At 39.0% G+C, this 24,450-nt stretch overlaps 1 protein-coding gene and 1 pseudogene across 1 annotated transcript in view; both read left to right on the top strand.

Annotated features, from left to right (window-relative positions):
• LOC114472237 (axin-1-like) overlaps positions 1 to 17,200 on the top strand; it is a 41,176-nt gene extending 23,976 nt beyond the window's left edge. The window contains exons 7-13 of the mRNA XM_028461432.1: positions 77 to 214; positions 323 to 701; positions 5,288 to 5,465; positions 5,548 to 5,724; positions 6,041 to 6,340; positions 6,445 to 6,594; positions 14,200 to 17,200. Coding sequence (XP_028317233.1) covers positions 77 to 214; positions 323 to 701; positions 5,288 to 5,465; positions 5,548 to 5,724; positions 6,041 to 6,340; positions 6,445 to 6,594; positions 14,200 to 14,326 — 1,449 coding nt within the window. The 3' untranslated portion in view covers positions 14,327 to 17,200. The remainder of the gene's footprint in view (positions 1 to 76; positions 215 to 322; positions 702 to 5,287; positions 5,466 to 5,547; positions 5,725 to 6,040; positions 6,341 to 6,444; positions 6,595 to 14,199) is intronic.
• Positions 17,201 to 18,222: 1,022 nt separating this feature from the next.
• Positions 18,223 to 24,450, top strand: part of LOC114464611 (axin-1-like) — a 71,347-nt pseudogene continuing 65,119 nt past the window's right edge.

Below are 24,450 nucleotides of genomic sequence, written 5' to 3'. Positions count from 1 at the left end.
TATCATTATTATTTTAACTGAAGCTGCAGGTTAGAATTTATTGAATATAACTTACTTTTTGCTCGCCTTCACACAGCGCACATATCGCATGCCAAAGGACATCCATGTAGAGCCCGAGAGGTTTGCAGCAGAGCTCATCAGCAGGCTTGAAACGGTTGTCAGAGAGCGAGAGGCTCAGGAAAGACTTGAAGAGCGGCTTAAAAGAGTAAGACTGGTGAGTGCATAGCCTCAGCTTAGATTTTCTAGATGTTATTTCCAGTATGTTTAAAGACCTAATTTTTTTGCATTCCTGGCTACGAAACATCTTCTCTTTACTCAACAGGAAGAAGAGGGGGATGATGCTGATGTTTCCATGACAACCTCTATGTCTTCTCATAGCATACCACTCCCCCTCCCATCATCATTTCCCCCTCTCTATGGCGCCCGCTATTCAGAGACCACTGCCAACGCCACTGCTAACACTTACGGAGGCCTGGTTGCCATGGAGGATTCCCTGGATGATGATCCTGAGTCTATCTTGGATGAACATGTACAACGGGTAATGAAGACGCCAGGGTGCCAGTCACCAGGGGCAACCAACAATCCCGTTGGGGGTCGACACTCTCCTCCCAAATCTTCACGTTCACCTGATGGAGGAATTGGACCACCTCACTACCCACCACACAGAGGAGGACACGGTTTACCTGCTGTTGGGGTCAAAGGTACAAGTCTCTACACTAACTTTTCCAGTGGTGGCACTGGTGCGACTAACTTTTTCAGTTGGTCGCACCAGCACAGAATTTGGTCGCACCTTTTTTTTGAGCGGGGGTGGAGAGAGTGTACAGCATAGTCATGCATGCTCATGAATAGTTGACTTAACTGGCATATCGTAGTTTTGTATGAAGTAAAGATTGACAATGACTCAAGATATATTTGCTAAATGTTTTAGTGTCAATATTATGTTTTTCTCCAACAAACAGTGGCTGAAATAACATTTCATTTCTTCTATATAATTTCAAAAGACCTAACATTTTTTTTTAAATAACAGCAAAGCATAACAGGTTACATTTATTCTGATTATTTTTATTTTGTAGAAAGGCTGTACTTGAATTAACTTAACAGTTGCATAACCAACATTGTATCTGCATTGCTTCACCCCATGGAATTAAATTCAGAGGGTCCAGCTCTTATAGTGGGGTCTCGTAACCCTCTTCCCCTTTTCAGGGGTTTACAACCTTTACTCTACAAGGAACATTAACACAATGTTATATAAATTTTTTTTTAGTTAATGTATTTGGAAGGCTACAAAAAGTAACTTAAATTTCATAATACATGACCATGTGATCAACACATGCTAATTGCTCATTTCTTGCCACACACAAAGCATAATTAACTGGCACATTGGAGTTTAAATTAATCTGTTCCCACACAAATAAAATCTATATTTTCTTCCAGAATAGTGTTTTTGTTGGTTTAGTTATCTTACCAGGGAGTTAAAACTCAGTCATAGCATAACGTGATTTATTTTAGGTTAACAAATTGTTTTATCTTGATTTTATTTGTCATTTATCATTAATAGCCTCTGTAAAAATAACTATTTCAATAGTTTTAAAGCTATAGGGAGCCATTGCAAAAGAGTCAAAGGGCCACATAAGGCCCCAGAGCCGCAGCTTGCAGACCCCTTCCCTGGGAGAACCACAGCTGACCATCTGGCCTGGCATCATAGTCCATCAGTTCTGGACCCTCCAGACAGATTCTGATGAGTGTGTACGCTCTTATCACGGAGCTCGGCACGTTTTTCCGTCTTATTGCTGCTCTCAATGTGAGCACGTACTCAGTGAAGGACTCGTTATGCATGGCTTCATTCATAGCGGACCGCGCACACTCCAAAGGAGCTCACTGATGTTTATACTTGTTGCATTCATTGTTGCATTACCCGCAGCCAAGATCCGTGAGCGTGCGCCGTCTCATCATCCGCAGCACTGCGGTCAAGCCTCCTCTCCGAAATCCTCGGTCAACCTTGCAGCCAGCTAATTTGCAGTGCCTGTTTATAGACGGTTTTACGGTAATCCCTTCACCATGTCAGTGAGTAGCAGTAGTTTCCACAGTGGCCACGGTTACATGATGGTTTTTAATTTGGAATTAGTAATTCTGAATTAAAGTGTTCTGCTTCGTGTTTACATGGAAATGGTATTTCCGAATTGAGGTTTACATGGAAAACAGGTTTCATTGATTTCCGCTTTAGGCATGTGGGTTGGGATGGGTTCTGATTGGACAGGGCCTGATCGTGACGTATTCACATCTTCCGGGGAAAAAAAACACAACAAACCTTTTATTTTCGGCTACAACAAAGAAGACCACACATGATAACTGTCTTCACTTTTATTTTGATTGAAGCGGCAGCTCAACAATAACATACTGTTTCATTTTGGTCCGCTGATTACCGGTAAATATAGCCCAGTAAAACTCCAGAAAACAATAACCAGGAATAACTATTTGGTAAAGATAGTAGCTCTAACAACTGGTACAATAATAAACTTTGTGATATTACAGCATGGGAATGCAGTACGAGGCCGCAGTTACGCCGTCTCCGGGTTTTAGTATTGCCTGTAATGTGTCCGTGTGTACTGTGTCCGTGTGAATGTCTGCATGTTCCACTCTTTTCATTATATCCATAATCCATGTATTTTAAGGCTCTAAGAAAATAGACTAGCTGAGCATACGTAAAACGACTTGAATTAACTTTTAACGTTTACAAAATAGAGGAATTATTTAATTTGTATTTAAAATAAGAATAAACCAGCCACCTAATTCAGATTTAAGTTTAATTCGGAATTACATTTGCATTTGGAATTAAGTGTTTACAAGGTCAGCTTAAACTTTAAAGAGAATTTAACTTTTTTTTTTAATTAAAGAGGAATTCAATCTCCCATGTAAATGTGGCCAAGAAGAACCTATTGTGGTGTAATGTGCTTGATAGTGTCAAGACTCGACATTAATGCTTTTCCACTTGTCACAGGCAAGCAAAAACTGTAGTCGGGCAAGTTCTCATTACACCCGAGTTTCCCGACATGAGAAGTCAAACAAGCTGCATTCAAGATGTTCATTATTTCTTAAGTTTCGGTTTGTTTTATGTGCAGTTGTTCCTTCACTGCCTAGGAGTGGCTGTAGATCAGTAATGCTGTATTGACTGATGTGTGTGTGGAGAACAGTGAAGAATTTAAGAAGCAAAATACATGAGCATGAGTTTGCGGTTTCATTTAAATATTACTTCTGCTGCTGATTACACCAGCCCACAACAAATTGGCGATTAGGATGGCGAAAGTTGTGCCTCTCCCTGCAGTGTTTCTAGTGCCCGTCGGACAACCTGCATTTCCATTTGATATACAGTATATTATACAAGGCCACAATCTGGCTGTAACGCACTTCCACTGCTGTGGTACATTATATTTCTGGTATACATTAAGCATGCTTCAACAAATCCAAACGTTACTTTCGCTAAGACAAGATCACAAATGCTGGCAATCGCCTTTGTTCATACGGAGCCGCTCTGGGAGTGTAAGCAGTGTAAACACAATTTTTTTTTTTTTTTGCATTGGGATGTGGGGTCCCGAAAACGGATGCAAAGGAATGTTTTTACTTTAAGGCCCAAACATACTCAGGTGGAATGTAGGCGAAGCAGACTCCGTGCTGACTGTCTGCACTCCTCAGAGCTTTCATACTCGAGCGCACCTGGAGTAGTTTATTAGGGCTGGGACGATACCCTTTTATCCCATTTTGATTTTAAATTAATCCTGATTCTTGGGTGAAGATTCGATTTTACAAGTATTGAGATTCTAAAGTGACGATTATCATGATTATCCAAACACATACGTTCAATCCTAAACGTCTAAAAATATGTCACAGTTCCAAAAACCAATGCACATCACATTCAGTCATTCACTGATTTATCATTATTTATTTAGTGATTTATTATTATTTATACTGAAATAAATGGAATAAAACCTCCATCAGAAACTAACTTTTTGAAGTTAGTGAACTGAAACTTTTAATGTTCATCAAGCTAGGGCTTTGGAGTGTCTAGGTTTTTGTGTAGGAACAGGAGCTGGTCAACATGCTGACATCTGCTCCAAAAAACTCAGATGTCAAAATTACGTTATATTTCACAAGCTGCAGCTGACGTGCACACCGCGGCACACAGCTGACGCACAGACACAGTAGCCACCATCCTTTCAAGAAAAGGAGTGGACAGCAAGGAAGAAATATAATTAAATGTAACACATTTTGTTTTGTCTAAAACTGGTAAATTATAAGAAATGCTGATGGTCAGTCTTTTGGCGTGCATGTGTAGCTGGGAGGAGGTGTGCGTGTAGCGGTGCTATGATGGCTGAAAATGTCAATAAGCGTTTACGATGGAGATGAAAACAAACTTTCGAGCACCAATTTCAACCTTTGATTTCAAGCAAATGATTTTAAATTTTTTAATTTATGAAGTTTATTCTATGTCTTTATCTGATTTTAATAAAAAATGTAATCTCCAGCAACATTAAAGTCTATCCCAACGAACGTTGAACAGGTCGGTTTTACCCCATCTAGGCCTTCCACTGGTAGCAAAGTATCAATATGAGATCTTCAAATACCAATTTAGAGTTCTGCTGTAACAAACTCTTCATCCCATTTACCAGAGGATTCCTACAGACATGGAGCAAATAATGCTCATGCACAGCTAGAGAGGACAGGGGGGTGAGCTAAGCCAAAAACTTGCAGATGTAGAAATTGTCAGAATCCCCGTAACAGCCAATTAGCACAACACTGGCATGATGTACAGCCAATTCCCACTTTCTAAGCTAAACACACACTAAAGATGTGAAGGCAGCCCTACAGAGTAAAAGAATGTGTTAGCAGGAGCAGCTCCTTGTAAACACACTACGATTTCAGAGTTCTGTCCATTTTCACATTGAGTTTGACACCTATGGTCTTTTGACAGATTTTAAAGTATTTTGAGTGATAGATGAATTGAGAGCTTTCCATTAAAAGGTGTTGTGTGAGCAGTTGGTATAAAGTTATTTTCAGAGGTTGTTTTTTAAGGTGTGTGGAATGGATGTATATGATTTAGACTAGGGCTGGGCAAAAGTTTGATTCAATAGAAATTTAAAATTTGTATATCAAAACTATTTTTATATTGCAAAATCGAGTTTAAAAAAAATAAGTTTAAATTTTTTTTTCTTTCCAGACATTTTTAAGTGCCCTAATTTAGACCAACCAGTTATAATGGTAGTAATTATAGTCTTTCTGATTTCTCCTTTAGGTAATCATCACCACAAACCGCTGTACCACCACAGAGGAAGAGACGGTCAAGAGGAAGCAGTTGGTAGGTCTCAGGCTAACTTCCTGTGGAACGGAGATCCAGCCAGCCAGTACACGGGGAGAAGCCGCAACTACGCTGAGGGAGCTGGAGCCAGCACGGCCGAGGGAATGGGCTACAGGTAAGCATGTGTGTTTGGTTTGCAGCAATCTGTGTGCAGATGTGATCACCAGATGTGTTCATGGTGTTGATTCATTCTGCAGTAGCAAAGGCAGTACGCTGTCACGAAGAGGTTGTAAGAAGACTTTGGAGTCATCAGGCAAAGCTGAGGACAGTGGGCGTGGCGTTGAGACACAGGTGCCACTGGAAGATCTGGAAAGAAACCAGAAGATCCTTCAATGGATGATGGATGGAGACAGACAAAGGAAGACCACACACGGGTAAAAATAAATAAATAAGTAAACATGCCGTAACCATAACCCTATTTTAGCTAATGCTAGGAAATTATTAGAAATTTAATTCAAACTAATTACAAGATTTTTTGTTATTTACACAGAGTTGCCAAAAAAAAGCAAAAATAAATTGTAGGTGCATTGTTGACATTTTTCAAAATGTAATGCAATAATTGTAAAAAAAATAGCTTTGAGTTTGGTGCTTTTTAAAACAATGTAATAATATGAACATTACCCACTTTTTTACTTTGCATGTCTCCAATTCCAAAAATACCCTCCGATTGAAATATTGTTGTTTTTCCAGTGGCAGCACTAGCAGCTCCAGAAGGACAGGAACTAGCAGCGAATCTCCCCGTCCGACCTCTGTGGAGCGACCTGGAGCTGTACACCCTTGGGTCTCTGCCCAGCTGCGCAACAACCCCTCCTCCATGTCCACCGCCTTACCGGGCACCTCATCCACCCAGGTCCAACCCTCGCATCCTTTTATCCAGGACCCAGCTATGCCCCCCAACCCAGCCCCCAACCCCCTCACTCAGCTGGAGGAGGCTAGAAGGAGGCTGGAAGAGGAGAGGAGGAGGACGGCATTACAGCAAGCCAAGCAGAGGTGCACATTTAGTCCATTTCCTTGTGTATGGTTTTAAATGTGTAAGTAGCTGAGCAATCATTTGTGTGCATGAGTTTTGACTGGGTGCTCTCTTTGTCCTTCAGACACAAGTCTGGGAAACGCCAAGTGTGTGAGAACATGACTGTCGCTTACTACTTCTGTGGAGAGCCAATCCCATACCGGACATCAGTGAAAGGCCGTGTCGTGACTTTGGGCCAGTTTAAGGAGCTGCTTACCAAAAAGGGCCACTACAGGTGAGAGCATGTGGTTCAATAGGACAATCGACAGGAACACACTACTAAAACTCAAACTGACCATAAACCCCCTGGGACAAGACATGACTGACCCGACCGACCCTACTACTCATAAATCAGCTGAATGCACTGGACTTACGTGCCACTGCACGTGCGCACACAGACACACACCTGGAGATGGAGACAGATGAGGGAACAGGGAGACAAACAGGAAGACATGGAAACTGCAATATTTGAATCATAGTTTCCAGATGACACCGATATATTTAAGGCATATCAGTGAGCTTTCCACATCTCCATAGTTGGATCCAGTCACATTAAAGGTTTTTGATTGGACCAAAGAGTAGGGATATCCCGATACAACTATTTCATTTCTAATATGATACTAATATTGCAGCCTTGCGTATCAGCCGATTCCAACATTGATATGTTATCAGCATGAATCATACATTAAAATAATAATTACTTATTAATTTGTAGTGTGGAGAGAATAACTGACCCACTGGATTATTAACCAATTGGTTACATACAATTTATGTATTGACGTACTTTTACGTCATTTCAAATCCATACACTCAGTGCCATTGACGTACTTTTACGTCAATTACGTTTTTTCACGGGGATTACTAGAATACACCCTGGCGTAGGTCCCTCATCAATAGCTGTAGGGTGATGTAGTAACCAACTGTGCCCTGAAGGTGGCAGCAGCTCACCTTTAGATGTGAGATTAGTTACTGATGCTACCATTAGCTAAGGAGGAAGAAGCAGGGATGAGGGATATTATGGCGCTACGGAGTGATATTGTGAAGTATCCAGCAGCTCACAGCTCCACATACTAATACAGAACATGTTTGGACCTGAGTGGATTATTCATAATGTTGCTATTGTGAGATAAAACCATCAACTAACCGGGGTGATTGACGGGGGAGGCAGTCAGAAAAACTTTCAACTGTGAGCCAGATAGCAGCACACATTTGGATGAGAGATCATTTGTGATGGGCAGAGCTCAGAGGGAGAGGAAATGAGTTTACGAGACATAAAATGACGCTGCAAGAGTTTATGCTGAAGTTCCCAGCAGCTCACACTCGACCAGAGCATGTGTGGAATTCGGTCGAGTATTGGAGAGTGTGGCGATGGTGAGAGAAAACGATCAAAAAACGGGGCGAGCGGTGACACTTGGCATGTCCAGGATGAGGAGGAAGTTGCGTGTGTGCAGACTGACGAAAGGAGAAACTTGGAGGAATGCCTTAAATGCAGTAACAAATCCATTGAACTCTGACCCAGATAGCAAAATAATAATAATGTTGCCGTCAAAAGCCCGATCTGTGTGTTGTTTTTGTAGTTTTATATAAGGAAACAATGTTGAAGTGTCCCCAAGGCAAAAAAATTGCTTCAAAATAACTAATAGGTTTTTGCAAGAAAAGCCGTTTTTCTCAGCTTTTTGTCACAAACTGGCGATTTGTCTGCAACATGACTCTATTCAACTGCTGATTACAGAATAAAGAAACAAATAATGAGTTAACCTTAAACATAATATCTGTAAATCCAGAAATTTGAATCCAAAATTTGTTTTCAGGCTAATATCGGACCAATATATGACATCGATATTCGATCGGGACACCTCTACCAAAGAGTCAGCCTTCACATATTTATTCTCTCCATAAGTGTTGAACATTCCTGGATTACTAATATATACATTTAATGGAAATAAATTAAATAGTGAATAAACCTTATTTAACATGGTAGCTCCTCCTGTATTGTTTTTCATATGTAGTATCGTGCAACGTTTGGAAATGGGACATTGAGGTTTTTGTTATGTACACTGGTAAAGACTTGGTGTTTAATAGTTAACTGTGCTAACTTCTTTCCTTATTTTTAGCAGAGTTTGCTCGGACAATTTCCACTTCATTTTTGTTGTATAATGCAGTTAAACGTGAAATAATTTGAAGTGGTTTTACTTTAAATGCATGTTTAGTTTCAGGGAGATATTGCTATAGATTTCTATCCTTCAATTTAAACTACTTTGTCTGTTCAGGCTTCATCTCCTGTTATCTCACAACCTAGTTCATAGTAGATGACCTTTGGATAATTTCACCCTCTAATCATTCATTGGTATCACACCCATTATTGAATAATCAGTTCTGCTAACAACTACTAATTAGAAAATACTATATGCTTGTCGTAAGCATGAAAAATATGTGTCTATGCATTGTACTGTAACTGTAAACATCAACGCTTAAATATTATAGTGGCTGGTAAAAGTGTGACTGGTAGCAGGGTTGGTGTCAATTACATTTTTCAGTTACAATTATATTTTCAATTACCCATGTTAGCATACGATTACAGTGACATTGAAGTGACATTTTTTGAAATAGCCCTGAAATAAATAACCTCATAAAAGTTAACCTTTCTCTTGTGTTAGCTTTCTGTTAGCATCTCTTATGACAACGGGTCCTAAACCAGCTGTAAAATACACTAAAAACAAATATCTATCATCTAATTTCTTTCCTATCTCTCTTGTGTGCACACTTCCAGAGTGTGAAAAGGCTTATTGGTTACCTTGTTAGGCTTCTAATTAATCTATATTTGTTGATAAGCACACCAAAATATAGATTTTGCTATTTTTGGTATGGGTGTCTGAGCTTTTTTGTGTCAGTTTAGATATATATTTTATTAATTGTTAACTACATACAGTGCCTCTCGAAAGTACTAATACTTATGCTCATTTTGTCAGGTTTACAACCATAAAGATTTTATTTTGAATTTTTTACTGAAAGTTCACACACAAGTAACAGACAACTGTGAAGTGAAAGTAAAATGTAATCTAAATAAAAAGCAAGTGACGTCTGTGTGGATGTGTGTGGAGCAAATATCTCCCCGACGCGGTGTGAGTTGGACCTGAAACTTGGTCGACGGGTTCAAAATACCCTGAGTGTGTGTATCTGTTATTTTGGAGTAATTTGGTCAGTTCAAAATGTTTATTTTAATTTTATTTCACTTCTGGACGGCCCCAAAATGAAACCTATTCAGCTTTTGACCTCAGGGTGTGAGGGGGCACTAGCGCACCATCTTCACTGCACAGCTCAAGAGTAAGAGCAAGAGTCGTGTGTGCGGCCAGAGCCAATCGCTGCACACACAGCTAAGCAGCTGTAAACACACGAGCGATAGAAGAAGATAGTTTAGACCGAGACACGGAGCTCTCTGAATAGATCGTTTGAAACCGTCAGCCACTGGTGAGTCTTTCAGAGACCCGTTCAATTCTCCAACTGGAAAACTGCAGATTCTTTGTGGTGCCGTGCATGAAAGCTAAGCTCTGACCACTCGGTTCGAAGGTAAAAAATTATTTTTGTTTTTTAAAAAAAGACAGCCGAATTGTAGATAATACTTTAATTTACTTACTCACTCATGTAGTTTGGAGCTTTACGTTTTGTTTTGCGCAGTTTTGTTACTTTTCTTATTGGCGCTACAATGTCTATGGAGTTTTGTTATCAGCGTCTCAAACATTCACGGGAACACACAAGGTATTTATTTATTTGATGCGCGTTCACGGAGTCTGATGTAGACACACACACGGCTGATGCGCGTGCACGGAGGAGATGGATGTAGAGACACACACGGCTGATGCGCGTGCACGGAGTAGATGGATGTAGACATACGGAGGAGATGGATGTACACACACACACAGTATTTATAATAAAAATATACTAAATATACTAAAACAATATTTATACAAAAAAATACACAAAATGATTCCAGAATCACAACAATGGCAACAAAAACAGTAATTATACAAATAATGCACAAAAACACAACAGAAAGATACAAAAATACACATGACTCCAAAAAACATACAATACAGAAAAATACACCAAACAAAAAAATATAAAAGTGAGTAAAAATAAAAAAACAACAAACCCATTTATCATGCTCATATCCCATAGAATTAAATCAGGAAAATTGCACCCACATTTTGCACCCGCAAATATACCCCTTATGCTCCCACTTAAATGCATACTTCCGACGGGCACTGTACTAGTTATTTTAAAAATAGCAAAGTGAAAAGTAGGGTGTGCACAAGTATTCATACAGCTTTTTTCTGAGTGCATTAAATTGCCTTTAAAAAAAAATTCATAATGACTGCTGAATGTTCTCACCTTGCCCTAATGATTAAATAGAGGCCACCTGTGTGTAATCTACTCTCAGTATAAATACAGCTGTTCTGTGAGGGCCTCAGAGCTATGGTCGGAGTGTATTGGTCACTAAACAACTTCATGAAGGCCAAGGGGCACACCAGAGAGGTCAGGGATAAAGTTGTGGAGAAGTTTAAAGCAGCGTTAAGTTATTTTAAGATTTCCCAAGATTTGAACATCTTACGGAGCACTGTTCAATCCATCATTCGGAAATGGAAAGAGTATGGCACCACTGCGAACTTACCAAGACACGGCCGTCCACCTAAACTAATAGATCGAACAAGGAGAGCACTGGTCAGAAAGGGAACAAGTGCCCCAAGATGACTCTGGAGGAGCTGCAAAGTACTGCTGCTGAGCTGGGGGAATCTGTACATGGGACAACTATCAGTCGTACTCTACACAAATCTGGCCTTTATGGACGAGTGGCAAGAAGAAAGCCATTATTGAAAGGAGGCCATAAGAAATCCCGTTTGGAGTTAGCCAGAAGTCATATGGGGGACACAGCTACCATGTGGAAGAAGGTCCTTTGGCGCAAACCTGACCCCCAATTTCCACTGGATGCGGCTTCGCTGCAGAACGTCACCGCCGCGTCACCGGAGCTAAAAGGTTTCCATTTTAGTCAATGTATTAATTTCCACCGGGTCCGCTGCGGTGCGTGTCAGCTCCTTCCCAGATACGTTAGTCCGGTGCCCTCCGCCAGATATACGCAGGGCTTCTATTTCTGGCGGACACCGGAGCATGACGCATCAATCAGCACAGAGCAAATGAAGCTAAACGGGAAATTAAGCACGTACTCCGCAATAAAATATCGGGTTACTTTTCAAAATAAAACACTTCAGATTATATTTCAAGTAAATACATCACCAAAACGTCATAATGTGTAAAAACAAATTCACATCCACTATATTGATTCCTCTCATATTGTAACTGCACTGTAAACTGCAGCAACTTTGATTTAGTTCATGTTTTAATGTAGTTTTATCTCTTCTCTGTTGGCTGTTGCTAAAAAAATGTGTCTATGACAAATCCAGAGTCTAACCTTCTTGTTCTCCTTCGTTAGGAACACTGAGCTGTTTATCTGTTCATTGTTGTGTTTATAACACAATACATTTAACCGCGTTCTCGCACGATTATATAAATATTGTGAGAACTGCTCTGTCTCGTGACGTCACACTCGTTCAACCGGAGCGCACCGCGGCGCACTCAAAACGCAACCGGTGTGAATTACCGGACGGCGGTGAAATACCGGATCGGTTCCGTGGTGCAGCGGAGACGTATCCAGTGGAAACCCTGGGTAACACTGCTCATCGTCCTGAGTGCACCATCCCCAGTGTCATATATGGTGGGGGGAGCATCATGCTATGGGACTGCTTTTCTTCAGCAGGGACTGGGAAGATTGTAAGAATAGCTGGGAAGATGGATGGAGCCAAATACAGGGACATTTTGGAGGAAAACCTGCTAGAGTTAGCAAGAGAATTGAGGCTGGGGCAAAGATTCACCTTTCAGCAGGACAGTGACCCTAAACACAAAGCTAAATCTACAATGGAATGGTTTAAAACAAAACATATTCATGTTAGAATGGCCCAGTCAAAGTCCAGACCTAAATCCAATAGAAAATCTGTGGAAAGACCTGAAAACTGCTGTTCACAAATGCTCAGAGGAATGGGCTAAACTTCCTATCTCTAGATCTGCAAATCTTGTAGAGTCATACCCCAAAAGACTTGCTGCTGTTATTGCAGCAAAAGGGGGTTCCACAAAGTATTAACTATGTTTTCACTTCACAGTTGTCTGTTACTTGTGTGTGAACTTTCAGTAAAAAAATTCAAAATAAAATCTTTATGTTTATGGTTGTAAACATGACAAAATGTGCAAAAGTTCAAGGTGTATTGGTACTTTTGAGAGGCACTGTATGTGTAAACTCAATTACAATTTAATTGATTATGACATCAGATTTTTTAATTACAGTTACGATTATAATTATGTCATAATTGTAATGAATTATCAATTACGCAATTACAAATATAATTGACTCCAACCCTGGCTGTTAGATTTTATAATTTAACAGCCAAAAGCGCAGGTGAACAAAAAAAGTTCATTTCCATCCTAATACAAAGTATTCTCCAACAGTTTTAGATTTTTTTTTCTTCATATGTTTGTGTACAACAGTCGTAGTGTGAGTCTTTAAGTTCACTGTGTCTCTACAATTTGATCTACGAAGAGGAATATATCTGACATCCAAATTGCCTAACTATCATTTTTATAGCACTAGATTAAGTTGACTACTATTTTTCAGTAGAATGAAGCCATCTAAATTAGGGATGTAACGATTCACTCAACTCCCGATACGATTCGATTCACGATACTGGGTTCATGATACGATTCTCTCACATTTTTTTCATTTACAAAATGGGACTGTAGACAAAAAAATTTTTGGGGAAAAAAAATAGAAAATACTGTATTATTTTCCTTATATTTTTCATTGTCAAAAGAATTCCTTGATAAACTATTCAAAACAATGCAATTTACCTCAAAATAAATCTTGAATTAAATAAATAAAGGAATAATACAAATGAAAATGAAGCCTATTAATTTAAATTCTGGTTCTATAATAAACAATGCAAAACTGCATAATAGTTCTTTTTCTTTTAAAAGTGCAACTGAAAATGTATTTTGTGCCTTAACAATTGGACTTTAAAAAAAAAAAAAAAACCGTCATTGCACTGATTTACGTCATATTTGTTTGGACCAGCAGAGGGCGCTGGTAACCCAGTGGTTGGTTGGCATGCAGATATCTTGCAGTGAAGAAGATAAGCTATGCTAGCAGACAGAGCTAATAGAAAAACGTGACTTTTACAGATATTCAAGTAATATTACAAATATTCTTTCGGTGTTAAAGGGGTAATGAATCATTTATGAACATATTTAAGAGTAGAAGGCAGCCAGAAAGAAAGTATTAGCAGACTCCGCCCGCCGCCAACACTTCTGGATAGCGCTCTCTGCTGGTTAAAAAAAGTACTGCGATTCAATTGTCAGAAAATCGATATCAACCGTGATACCTATGAATCGATTTTTAACTGCCTTACAATTAATCATTACATCCCTAATCTAAATGTTCATAAATGATCCATCTTGTATGTATTTTCAATTTGTGATACTGTTATCCCTTTAATCCTTTGTTTTTTGGGTTTTTTTGTGTTGCTGATAAGGAAAACAATTTAACTACAAGACATTTTGACACATGCTGCTTTTTGTAACCAAATGTGAACTCCTTAAAATTAAACAACTGAATTTCAACTACACAATATCAAAATACAAGATGATTGCAGTAAAAAAGTGCATCATTATGTATTTTTTGTTTTTTGCAAGTGTTTTACTAAAGGGAAAAATACCTAATAAATGTTTTTCTCCTCTACAGGTTCTACTTTAAGAAGGTGAGCGACGAGTTTGACTGTGGAGTAGTGTTCGAAGAGGTTCGTGATGATGATGCCATCCTGCCTATCTTTGAGGAGAAGATTGTCGGGAAAGTGGAGAAAGTTGACTGAAATATGGGCATAGAAACAAAAGCGCTGTTCGAAGAGATAAATTGGAATTTTACCTGCAAGAAATGAACAGGAAGTGGAAAGTTGGAAAAAGTATGTGACCGAAGGGAGGCCGGGCTGAGGCTGCTCCCGCCCAGTCCCACTTTTAAGATGTTTATTTTCCATGGGATGCCTACGTCAACACTTGGATCACATATAGCAACAAAGCTTGGCCAGAGGACACAGGTGTTACCACAGGGGATCGTAAACCAGAGCTGGTCAAATATGTCTGACCTGTTTTCCACTTAAACTGTGATGATGGAGAAGGGTGGGAGAGGGGAGACTGCTGGAATGAGAGAGTATCTAGTAGTCTTCCACTTCTGCTCTGGAGGAGTCTATCCTCCGCAGACCATTATGATGCTGCTACATTACCACGGAAACTCTTCAATTGGTGCTGGGGACAAAGAAAGCTGTTTTGTTCCTGTTGGGAGTTGAGCTGCCTTTTTCCCCTCTGCTCTTCATCGGAGAGGACGGAGGAGGTGTGGAACTTTGGAACGCACTTCTCTTGTTGACTTTATAGCCTCAAAACAGAGAGAATGGTCAATTCTCCATTCCTAGATCTCTCACATAAACATGTTCACACAACAGTTCTCTCATAACTTGTTTGCCAAAGCTACGTGTTGTATAAGATGAGGGTTTTAGCTACTTTTTCTCCTTTTATTAGAATCATTTGTGTACAGGGCAGGTACTATTACTTAACGTTGCACCCTACTTCTGTCATATTTCATTTGTTTATTGATTTATCATTTGTGTTGAGGGTAGAAGCCTTCTCTCTCTCTCTCTCTCTCTCTCTGTCTCTCTCTTTCTCATCGGGGCAGTCTCTTTTTCCCACCACACATCACTGCACCTCCATCCTGAGCTGTTTAAGTGTGTACCTCTCCTCCTGTGCATTACATTTAAAGCAAAAAAGGATTTACCTTTTTTTTACTCGTTAATTCACATGACAGGATGTTGTTCTCAAAAGTATCATGAACAGCTAATAACTATGTCTACTATATCCAGAGTTGAGCTGTAGAACTCCAAGCTCAGTCTATGTGCCTGCCTTCTAGCCTGCCTGCTCAGCCTGTGCCATTATTATTCAAATATGAGGCATGTTGAGTGTATTGGCCTGTGTCTGATGTGAATGCCTAAACTCAGCCAAAGAGTATATTGTGTGCGTATGTGTGTTGATGTCTAATGCGCGCGCGCTCACAAGCATCACATGGAATATTTATCATTAGGAGCTGAAGGGAATCATGCACCTTCCCTGATCACAAATGCTGTAGGCAGTTGAGGAATCTACAGTTTACATGAATCAAATAGTTTGATATGTTCAGTAAATGCACTCCAATTAGTGTATCTTAAAGGTGAAATCAGCAGCTGTCGGTTTAACTAATAGTTTAAAAGCCTGGGAATCAGCACCTTACCTGGTTTTCTTATTACATACATTTGTTGGATCTTTAAGATGTCTCATCACAGTTGTTGAAAGGCTGACCAATCAATGGTCAGTTTTGGATTCGATATAGAATACATTCACTAGGAAGCTTTGAGGATTTAGGGGGAGTTCACATTTAATTTAAACTAAGCACTGATCATAACTTAATCCAACACAGACCAGTCAGAGGTGAGATGTTGTCTCCCTGAGGTGAGGGAATCCTACGCAGTTTAAAGTTAATTATATCCCCTATAAGCACGAGGTGAACTCACATTATAATATCACAATAAGCTGAAACTAATATTGTTTACATTGAAAGTTTAGTTTTTCTTTACCTAACTATGTCACTCTAGAGTTTCACGGGTTAAGCAACTAAATTGTAAACTGCTCCACAGGTGTGAACACAGCCGGAGTCCAGGCTAAATAGAACATGTGAAGCCCTGAACTTTTCTTTTTTCCATATTTAATGCATCAAGCTTGTCTGTTAAACTGTCTTCATCAGTACCACACCGCAGTAATATAGCCTTGCAACTAGAAAAACAAGTGCAGTGCAGATGTTGCACTGCTAACACACCAGCTATGTAAGCTGAATGTAATTTCATGTTCCCCGTCTGCTGGCTGTATCCTCAAAGGAACAACAGAAATGAATCACATATCATGCCAGAGTTTTGTTTTTGTTGTTATTGATCTCAAGCTGTTGACCTGATGGAGCTTTGACTTTTCTTTGCTGGGAGGAACTGAATGTGTCGGTCAAACTAAAGCGTCTTTTAGGATCATGGAGAACAGTTGAACTTCGATTGGATCACAACTCCAGCCCATTATGCCTTGAATATGAAATAAAAAATTTAGATATGTATTTGTTTATATAAACAAAGTGTAATTTTTATCAAAACCGCCGAGCATGTTCTTTATAAGGAATGGGTTTTTTTTCCCCGGATGAGTTGAATTATCTATTTTGTTGAGATGTTTTTGTGAAAACAGCTATAGCCCTTGGATTATACTGTCAGTCTTTGTTTAGTGCGAACACCCAGAGACAGTGGAATGACGGCATTTGTTTATCGTTTTACTTTGTGATTAAGATTCGATGGACAAAACAAACTACATCGGCTGCTTTGTTTTGTGTGAAACAGTGCCTTTATCATGTTTTATCTTTTTTTCTTTTTTAAGTTTATTGAACCAGTCTTTTGCTTTGTAATCTAAGTTTGTGTTTTCAGTTTGTTTTTTTTTTTGTTTTTTTTAGCTACAGTCAATGTTTTCATTTTTCCGTTCTGAACTACCCTCTGCTGTAAATATGTACATTATCATTTCATACTCGTCTTCAGACCTGCACCATATGTCCACGGTGTTTCTGTTTTTTGTTTTTTCAATGCCAAGATGTCACTGTTCTGGTTCCACTTGTACATTTCTTTTAAAAAGGTACTTCATAATAAAGACGTTGAATAAAACATTTGATCTGGTTTTGATTTAATTCCACACATTGCAAATGTGACTTGCTCAATATGAAGTCTAAAATCCCCGACTTTAGGAAAGTACCATCATAAACTTAAAGTTATAAGGACAAAGGTTTGAATGTTGAATGTAGTACAAACCTTCTGTACCACACGGTGTGGAAATCTGCATGATGTACCTCTTTGTCTATAGTATAAATAAAATCTAAAGAAAGAGTAAACCAATTGAAAGTTCTATAAATATTTTTCATGCCCTGATGCCTCTTGCATTATTGTAGCTGGTAGTGAACAGGTTATAGTGAGACTACGTACGACTGCTATTTGAATTATTTTGGTAACAACTGACAAATTTAGATGTATTTTAGGCAATACAGTATATGCTCATCATCCAGACAGTTCAGGACATAATGGAAAGTCAATATACATTCACAGTTCTTTACTTCCATAAAGTTTTCAGGTTCTCTAAAAACTGGAAAACTCTACTGCAATGAATTAACAACCAAATATTAATTTATTCCTCTTCTACTTCTGGTCCATATAGGATAGCGCTGTAGGGATGCACTTGGATGAATATGGGTAGAGCTTTTAGGCTGGAGAAACAGGACAGTGAAGACTAATTGTACAATATTTTAGTAATGGTAAATTATTAATACGCTTAATTCTAAGGTCACTCTACAGCACCGTGTAGATTTGTAGTTCTGCATACACATTCTGGGATTTGACTGTCCAGCTTCGACTGCTGTTTCAAAAACATCTTTAAAATTACTAAGTCTATTGAAATTATTTTTGTATTGTTTTTTAGTCCTATATAACATTTAAAAGTATTTATGTTTTTATTTATATCACAATAATCATGCAAACTTGATGCTCTTTTTATGAAATGTCATGCAGTGAAAATAATTTTTCCCTTTTGAACCATTTATATAATAAATTCAGTGATTCTCATACTTCTTTGGTCTAAGTACCCCATTTCTGACTTTCTCCTGCGCGGTTCGCGCATGCGCGCCGGATCCCGGACTAATCTGACAGCCCGGACACATGGCCGCGTCTGCAGCGCCGCCATCTTGAAACGGTGCTGTTGGAGAGAACGGTGCATGGTCATGTAAGGATTAATATATTGTTAGCAGGTTGTTTTTATGGCTATAGTGAAATAAACAACGACAGGACGGACAGAACCATCGATGTTATGAATCTAGTGTCCCTAGCAATAGCCTGCTACACAGAAAAGAACAGACTCACTGCAGTCATTGATGGATTAGAAAGAATACAGCATCTATTAGAGCTAATAATAACATAACATTAAAAAAAGCTACAATAGCTGCTGACTCTAAGGGCTATTCTTCATGGGCTGATATTTTATGGAATATGTTTGTGCATGTGTGTCACTCTATTAGTGTTACTGTATGCAATTCATTTATTTACTCATTTATAATTAAATTATTTTCTAAAAAAAAAAAAAGCTGAAGCTTGTTTATGTTACATCTCATAATGATTAGCATTAAGTTATGTTTGATAAATATCTCTCTGATTTCCTATATTTAAACCAGATCAAGCTTGATGATTTATTCGTTAATTACTGAGAGCAGCACTAACAAGATATTTAGGTGTAATAATCACAATAGTTACATTATTGTCTAATGGGACCAGCTTTGTCTGTGAACACATGTAATAGTGTTTCACAAGTCAGGACGGGTGAATAGTGACGTTAGTTTTATGTTAACATTTATTTCACACAATGTGTGACATGTTAGCTTTTATCCTTCCAAGTGCTAAATCGTATCAAAGTAAGTCAGTGGTTCTGTGTGGTTTAGTGACAGTAAGACATCATTTTTACTAGTCTCTTCCTTTAATGAAGTCCTTAGCATCAGCTCTTAGCCCAGTCTGATGTTTCAGTGGGATAGCTTAGTTTAGTTAGCTTTAGTCCAGTTTCCAGTTCATAATTGTTGCTGCAGGTTCATCTCTGTTAACATGTTTGTGGGAATTTTGAGTAAATCTGATGGAGGAACTTAGACCGGTTCACTTTGTTGGTGTGTATCTCGTATTAACCAAGTAGCGGTACATGATGTGTCGCTGCACCACAGCTTTAGGTAAGCTGTGACGAGCAGAGCCGTGTGTGTGCGCGTGAACGGCGAGAGCTGCGGCGTTTCTATCGTTGGATGACATATAACATAAGATAAGATATCCCTTTATTCATCCCACAAAGGGGAAATTTGCAGAGTTTCAGCAGAATATAAACAGAAGATATATATACATGGGTCCGTTCACAGTACAGATAGGAAACTGCACAATAAAACAGAATATATACATATACAAAAACTATTAAAAAAACAATGTATACATATTCACATTAGAATTCCTGACTGTTGTCAGTGGATTGGCTGCCAATGTTCAGGTTATACACTCTGACAGCTGCAGGAAGGAAGGAGTGGTGGAATTAAGGCTGGGCGACAAATCGAGTTTTTAATAAATATTGATATATTAATTTATGAGATATACAGTATATAGGACTATATCGTAATATTGATAAAATTCACATAGCATTAAAAGTTTCTTCCGTAGAGCTGCCAGTATGCCTTTTTTCTCCTCTGTTTATCTTAACCCCGCCCCGTCTCTCTCCCGCTCTGTCCCTCTGAGTGAAACTCAACACACACGCAGACGAAACACCCCCTCCTCCACTCAATCACCTCTGAAGTGACAACATTGAGACAGAGTCCGCCAACGAAGAGTTGGTTAGTAAAAAAAAAAAAAGAATAATGGTTAAATAATCTGGCAATGGTTTGGCTTCAGAGTGTCACTGTGTGTGCCGTAGAGATCCGAAGGTCTACGCGGGTCGATAACATTGTAAACAGGACTCAAAACAACTCGTTACCATCACATTGCACGTTTATTGTATGCAGGGAAAGCTCAAACACTGCTTATGTCGCTTCAGAATGGACGGTGACAGTAAAGTAACATTAAACTCCGTCCATGCGCTCCGTACGGATCAGGAAGAAGGCAGGTCTGACTCAACTCTGACCTACGTTACCATGGCCCTTAAAGGGACAGTTCTCAGAAGGCCATCATTACAGCACGTGTCTTAGTAGTGGCAACTGTTTATATATTCTGTATCTGATAAATTCACAATTGTCAGTAATAATACAAAAATTGATAGTTAATAATAATAATAAAAATACTGTACAATGATTTGGTCAGCTGAAGTTGTTTTTTAAAATGTGCACAAATGCACATAATTTCTTTAATACATTTTGATATTGTTCTCTACACCTCTGTTAATAAAGGTCCCTGTGTGACGTTTGGCGTGGGGCTTTAACTGACTTATCTAATTTTAAGGGTTTGCCTCTGAAAAAAGAACAGGCATGCTATTAGGGCTGCACGATTTTGACAAAAAACCTAATTGCGATTTTTCTGACAGATAGTGAAAAAATATTTCATACATTTAAATGCATATGCATTTTATTTTAATTCTGTTTTCCACATAATTTTTTTTACAATTCAGGTTTTTTTTAGAATTTTTTTTTTTTTTTTCTGAAAATATTAGTTTTTAATTCCTGTGAGGAAACAAAATATTAATAAATAAAAAAAAAAAACATAATTAAACAAAAATCTATGTCGAAAAATAAAGTAAGATACAATTAAAAGGAAGATATAAGTTTTACTGTGAGGAAACAAAGTAAATACCAATAAAAAAGAATGCTATAAATAAACAAAAATGTATCTCAAGAATAAAAATGTAATTTAAAATAATGAGTAAGATATAATTTAAAGGTATATATAAGTTGTACTGACATGGATTATTTTGACTGTTCTTTTTTAATTATTTATGTCATATAAATGAGAGCAGCATTAATGTCACCCAATTTCCCCTCAATGATGATCAGTAAACTCCAAGGCATTTAAAATGAGTGTAAAGTAATAAATCTAATGTCCATTTGGTTTTAATCAATCTTCCCCAGACCTTGTAAGGAGCCGATTAACCCATACTATGCCAACATGGGCTATGCTCGGGCTCCAGCAACAAGTGCCAATGACAGTGAACAGCAGAGTATGTCGAGTGATGCAGACACACTGTCACTGACCGACAGCAGCGTGTAAGTGTACAGTAAAGCCTGTTCTTCCGTTGTTTAGTTGTTGCATCTCTTTGACTGTGTGTGTATGTGTGTGTGTAGAGATGGTATTCCTCCTTACAGATACCGGAAGCAACATCGTAAAGAGATGCATGAAAGTGCCAAAGCCAATGGACGTGTGCCCCTACCTCATATACCTGTGAGTGCACCAACCTACTCAACAGTGCATGTAACCCCTTTTCAGTACTTTGTTCATTTTGTTCAAAAAACAAGTTTCTACATGTAGAATTTATGTTAATATAATTTAATAATGCAACATAATTTTGCAATATTGTAGTAAAGGTACATCTAAAAAAAATTAGGATATTATGAAAAAGTTTCATATTTGTGGTCACTCATTTCAGAAAGTCAAACCCAGATATGATATAGGCTCATGACACAGAGTGAAATATTTCAAGCCTTTATTTCTTGAAATTTTGATGACTTTTCATGATATTCAATTTTTTTTTTTGGATGTACCAGTATTTACCTCTTTTATCCAACCTTCCAATGAGATAACGTTTCTGTTAAGATGCATTCAGACTAAATTTTGTACATTGCTGTCCCTTGCAGTGTCGGTTGGTTGGCATTTTTAGGAGCAGATAAAATGCTTCATACGATTTAAACTTTTTAATATATGCAAACACTGATTTTAAATTTTTCAGCTATGACTGGGTCCTCACGGTCATGAAATTCCTGGAAGAGTTCTGGAATTTTAAAAAGCGATTTTCCAGTCTTGAAAAGCCATGGAATAATTTGTTTTGGAAATATAGCCTATTTTATTTAAATGTTTAAAATAAATTGACCCAAAGATGTTAAATGTTATCTCAAATTGAAAGTGCTGCGTACCGGCAGCATCATTGAGCGGGAATCACGAGAGCTCACAAATTCACTCTCCAGGTAAGTTTGTTTGCACGCTTCTGAGACGAGAATGGGAGCGTCAATGGTCGGAATGGTATATCAAGCTTTTAGAAATGTATTATAGTGATTCTGGATTTTTCAAAAATGAGAAAATCCTTGTCTCTTGTTGGCAAAATGTATCATATCAATTACCACACTTGAGTTTCATCTGGATTGGATCCGGATTGCCTTTTAATCTTGATTTAAAAAAAATAAAAATGAAATGGGGATGCCCAAACATTTACACCTACTGTATCGTTATTAATTAGGATCCAAATTTCTTCCAAGCCTTTAAAGTGTGAATGATCATGGTACCATGATTAAGAGCAGCAAAACATGATAGTCTGAGCTGAGGGCTGGGAACAATGAACAATCTGTGCATTAAAAAAATAATTCCGATGGGTTTGTGTTTTTTGATGTTTTTCAAATGTGACTCAAGTGGGAACGCAGCAGTCAAAGAGCACATTGCCTGAGGCTTTTTGCTGCAAAAATAACCAAAAATTTGTGGTCAACAAAGCAATTCACTCCGAAGGGCAATCTAGACTCTTTAATCAATGGTACAATATACTGGGAGAACATGCAAATTCCGCATAGAAAGAACCCAAGTGTCCACCACAGGGCTTGAATCCAGGACCTTCTCACTGAGGCAGTTATGCTAACCACCGCTCCATGTGCGCCCAATGTCTGCAACTGGAATAAAAAAATATAAAGGTAATCAAAGGTTGAATCTGTCATTCCTGCCACAGCCGGAGGAGGGTGGACCCAGGACCTTCTTTCTGTGAGGCAGATGTGCTAACCACTAAGCCACCATGTGCCCTCTTTCTGTCATTTTTTTTGTAAAGCATTTATACTTTAGTCTTTGCTGTTGAGACTGCTTTCAGGGCTTGAATCTCCTCCATCATAGTATTGTTTTCCTTTTCCAGCATGGCAGCACGATCTGTCAAGTATTTGAATAAGTCTTTCTGCTTTTTTCGATACACATGAGCAGCCTCCTTGTTTTTCTGTAAGCGACGTTTCTTTTTCTCCGATTCATCCTCCGTCAAGCTGTGGTGGCACTTCTCTTTTCGTTTCCGTTTACGGAGATGCTGCGTCGTGTCAGCCTGCCCAGCTTCAGGTGGAGTGGCCACTGGTTGGGAGGTCACAGGCGGAGTGGCCACTGGTTGGGAGGTCACAGGCGGAGTGGCCACTGGTTGGGAGGTCACAGGCGGAGTGGCCACTGGTTGGGTGGTCACAGGCGGAGCGGCCACAGGTGGGGCGGTCACAGGCAGAGCAGCTACAGGTGGGGCGGCCACTGGCTGGGCGGCCACTGGTTGGGTGGCCACAGAGCCTGGATACACAATTCTTGGGGTTCCATTATCTAGTGAAGCTTGAGCTTCTGGTGCCAGGATTACAGGTCGGTCAGGACGTCGGAACAATTGAAGCACTGACGGTTGCTGACCTACTTCCTGTGGTGCCGTTGGCTGTGCATTCACCAGTTGGTGTTGCTGGCTGTAATAGACTAAACCATCATTGGTTCTTGGTAGATGAGCAGGGGCCTCCCTGTTAAAAGCATTCAGTTGCTCATGGGTCTGTACTCGTCCATACTGAACGTAATGATTTTGTGAAGGGCATTGTGAGTCTTGCATTGTTGAATTCATCATTCCCTCATTGACCACCCTACTAGCCTTGTGATAATTTTCATGATCCTGCATCTTGGCTTCTGTTCTACAACAATGAAAGTCAAAAGAAGTGGCTGCAATGTTCTTTAGGTCCTTTCATGTGCTCTCAGCCAATCAGATTCAAGTACAGTTTCTGTGCTCATCAGCCAATCAGGAGCCAGCTAACAACTGCAGCAATTTCACTTACATTTTTTAAAGGAATGCTGTTATTTATTTTTTGCTGTTTTGGAAGTACAGCCTGTTTTACAGTAGTCCGTCGCTATATTGCGGTGCATGAACGCGCATTGTGTTCTGCGTCCTTTATTGGCTAACCACCAGCGAGACATCCAACTCGGTGAGTTTCACTGCCTGCTGAAGTGAGGAGCTGTGCTTCTTTTTTCTCCTCTCACAAACATAATCCACCAGTGAAAATAGCCAGAGTGATTAGCGGCTAATGCTATCCTAGCTCAGTGCTACAGGGAGAACTTTTACCTGCTACTACCACCATTTTGTTCAAAAAATAAATTTCTACATGTAGAATTTATGTTAATATAATTTAATAATGCAACATAATTTTGCAATATTG

Source organism: Gouania willdenowi, chromosome 1, assembly GCF_900634775.1.
Source record: "Gouania willdenowi chromosome 1, fGouWil2.1, whole genome shotgun sequence".
NCBI classification, from domain to species: domain Eukaryota; kingdom Metazoa; phylum Chordata; class Actinopteri; order Blenniiformes; family Gobiesocidae; genus Gouania; species Gouania willdenowi.
The sequence above is the reverse complement of the archived record's forward strand: the minus strand, read 5'-3'. Positions and strand labels throughout refer to the sequence as shown.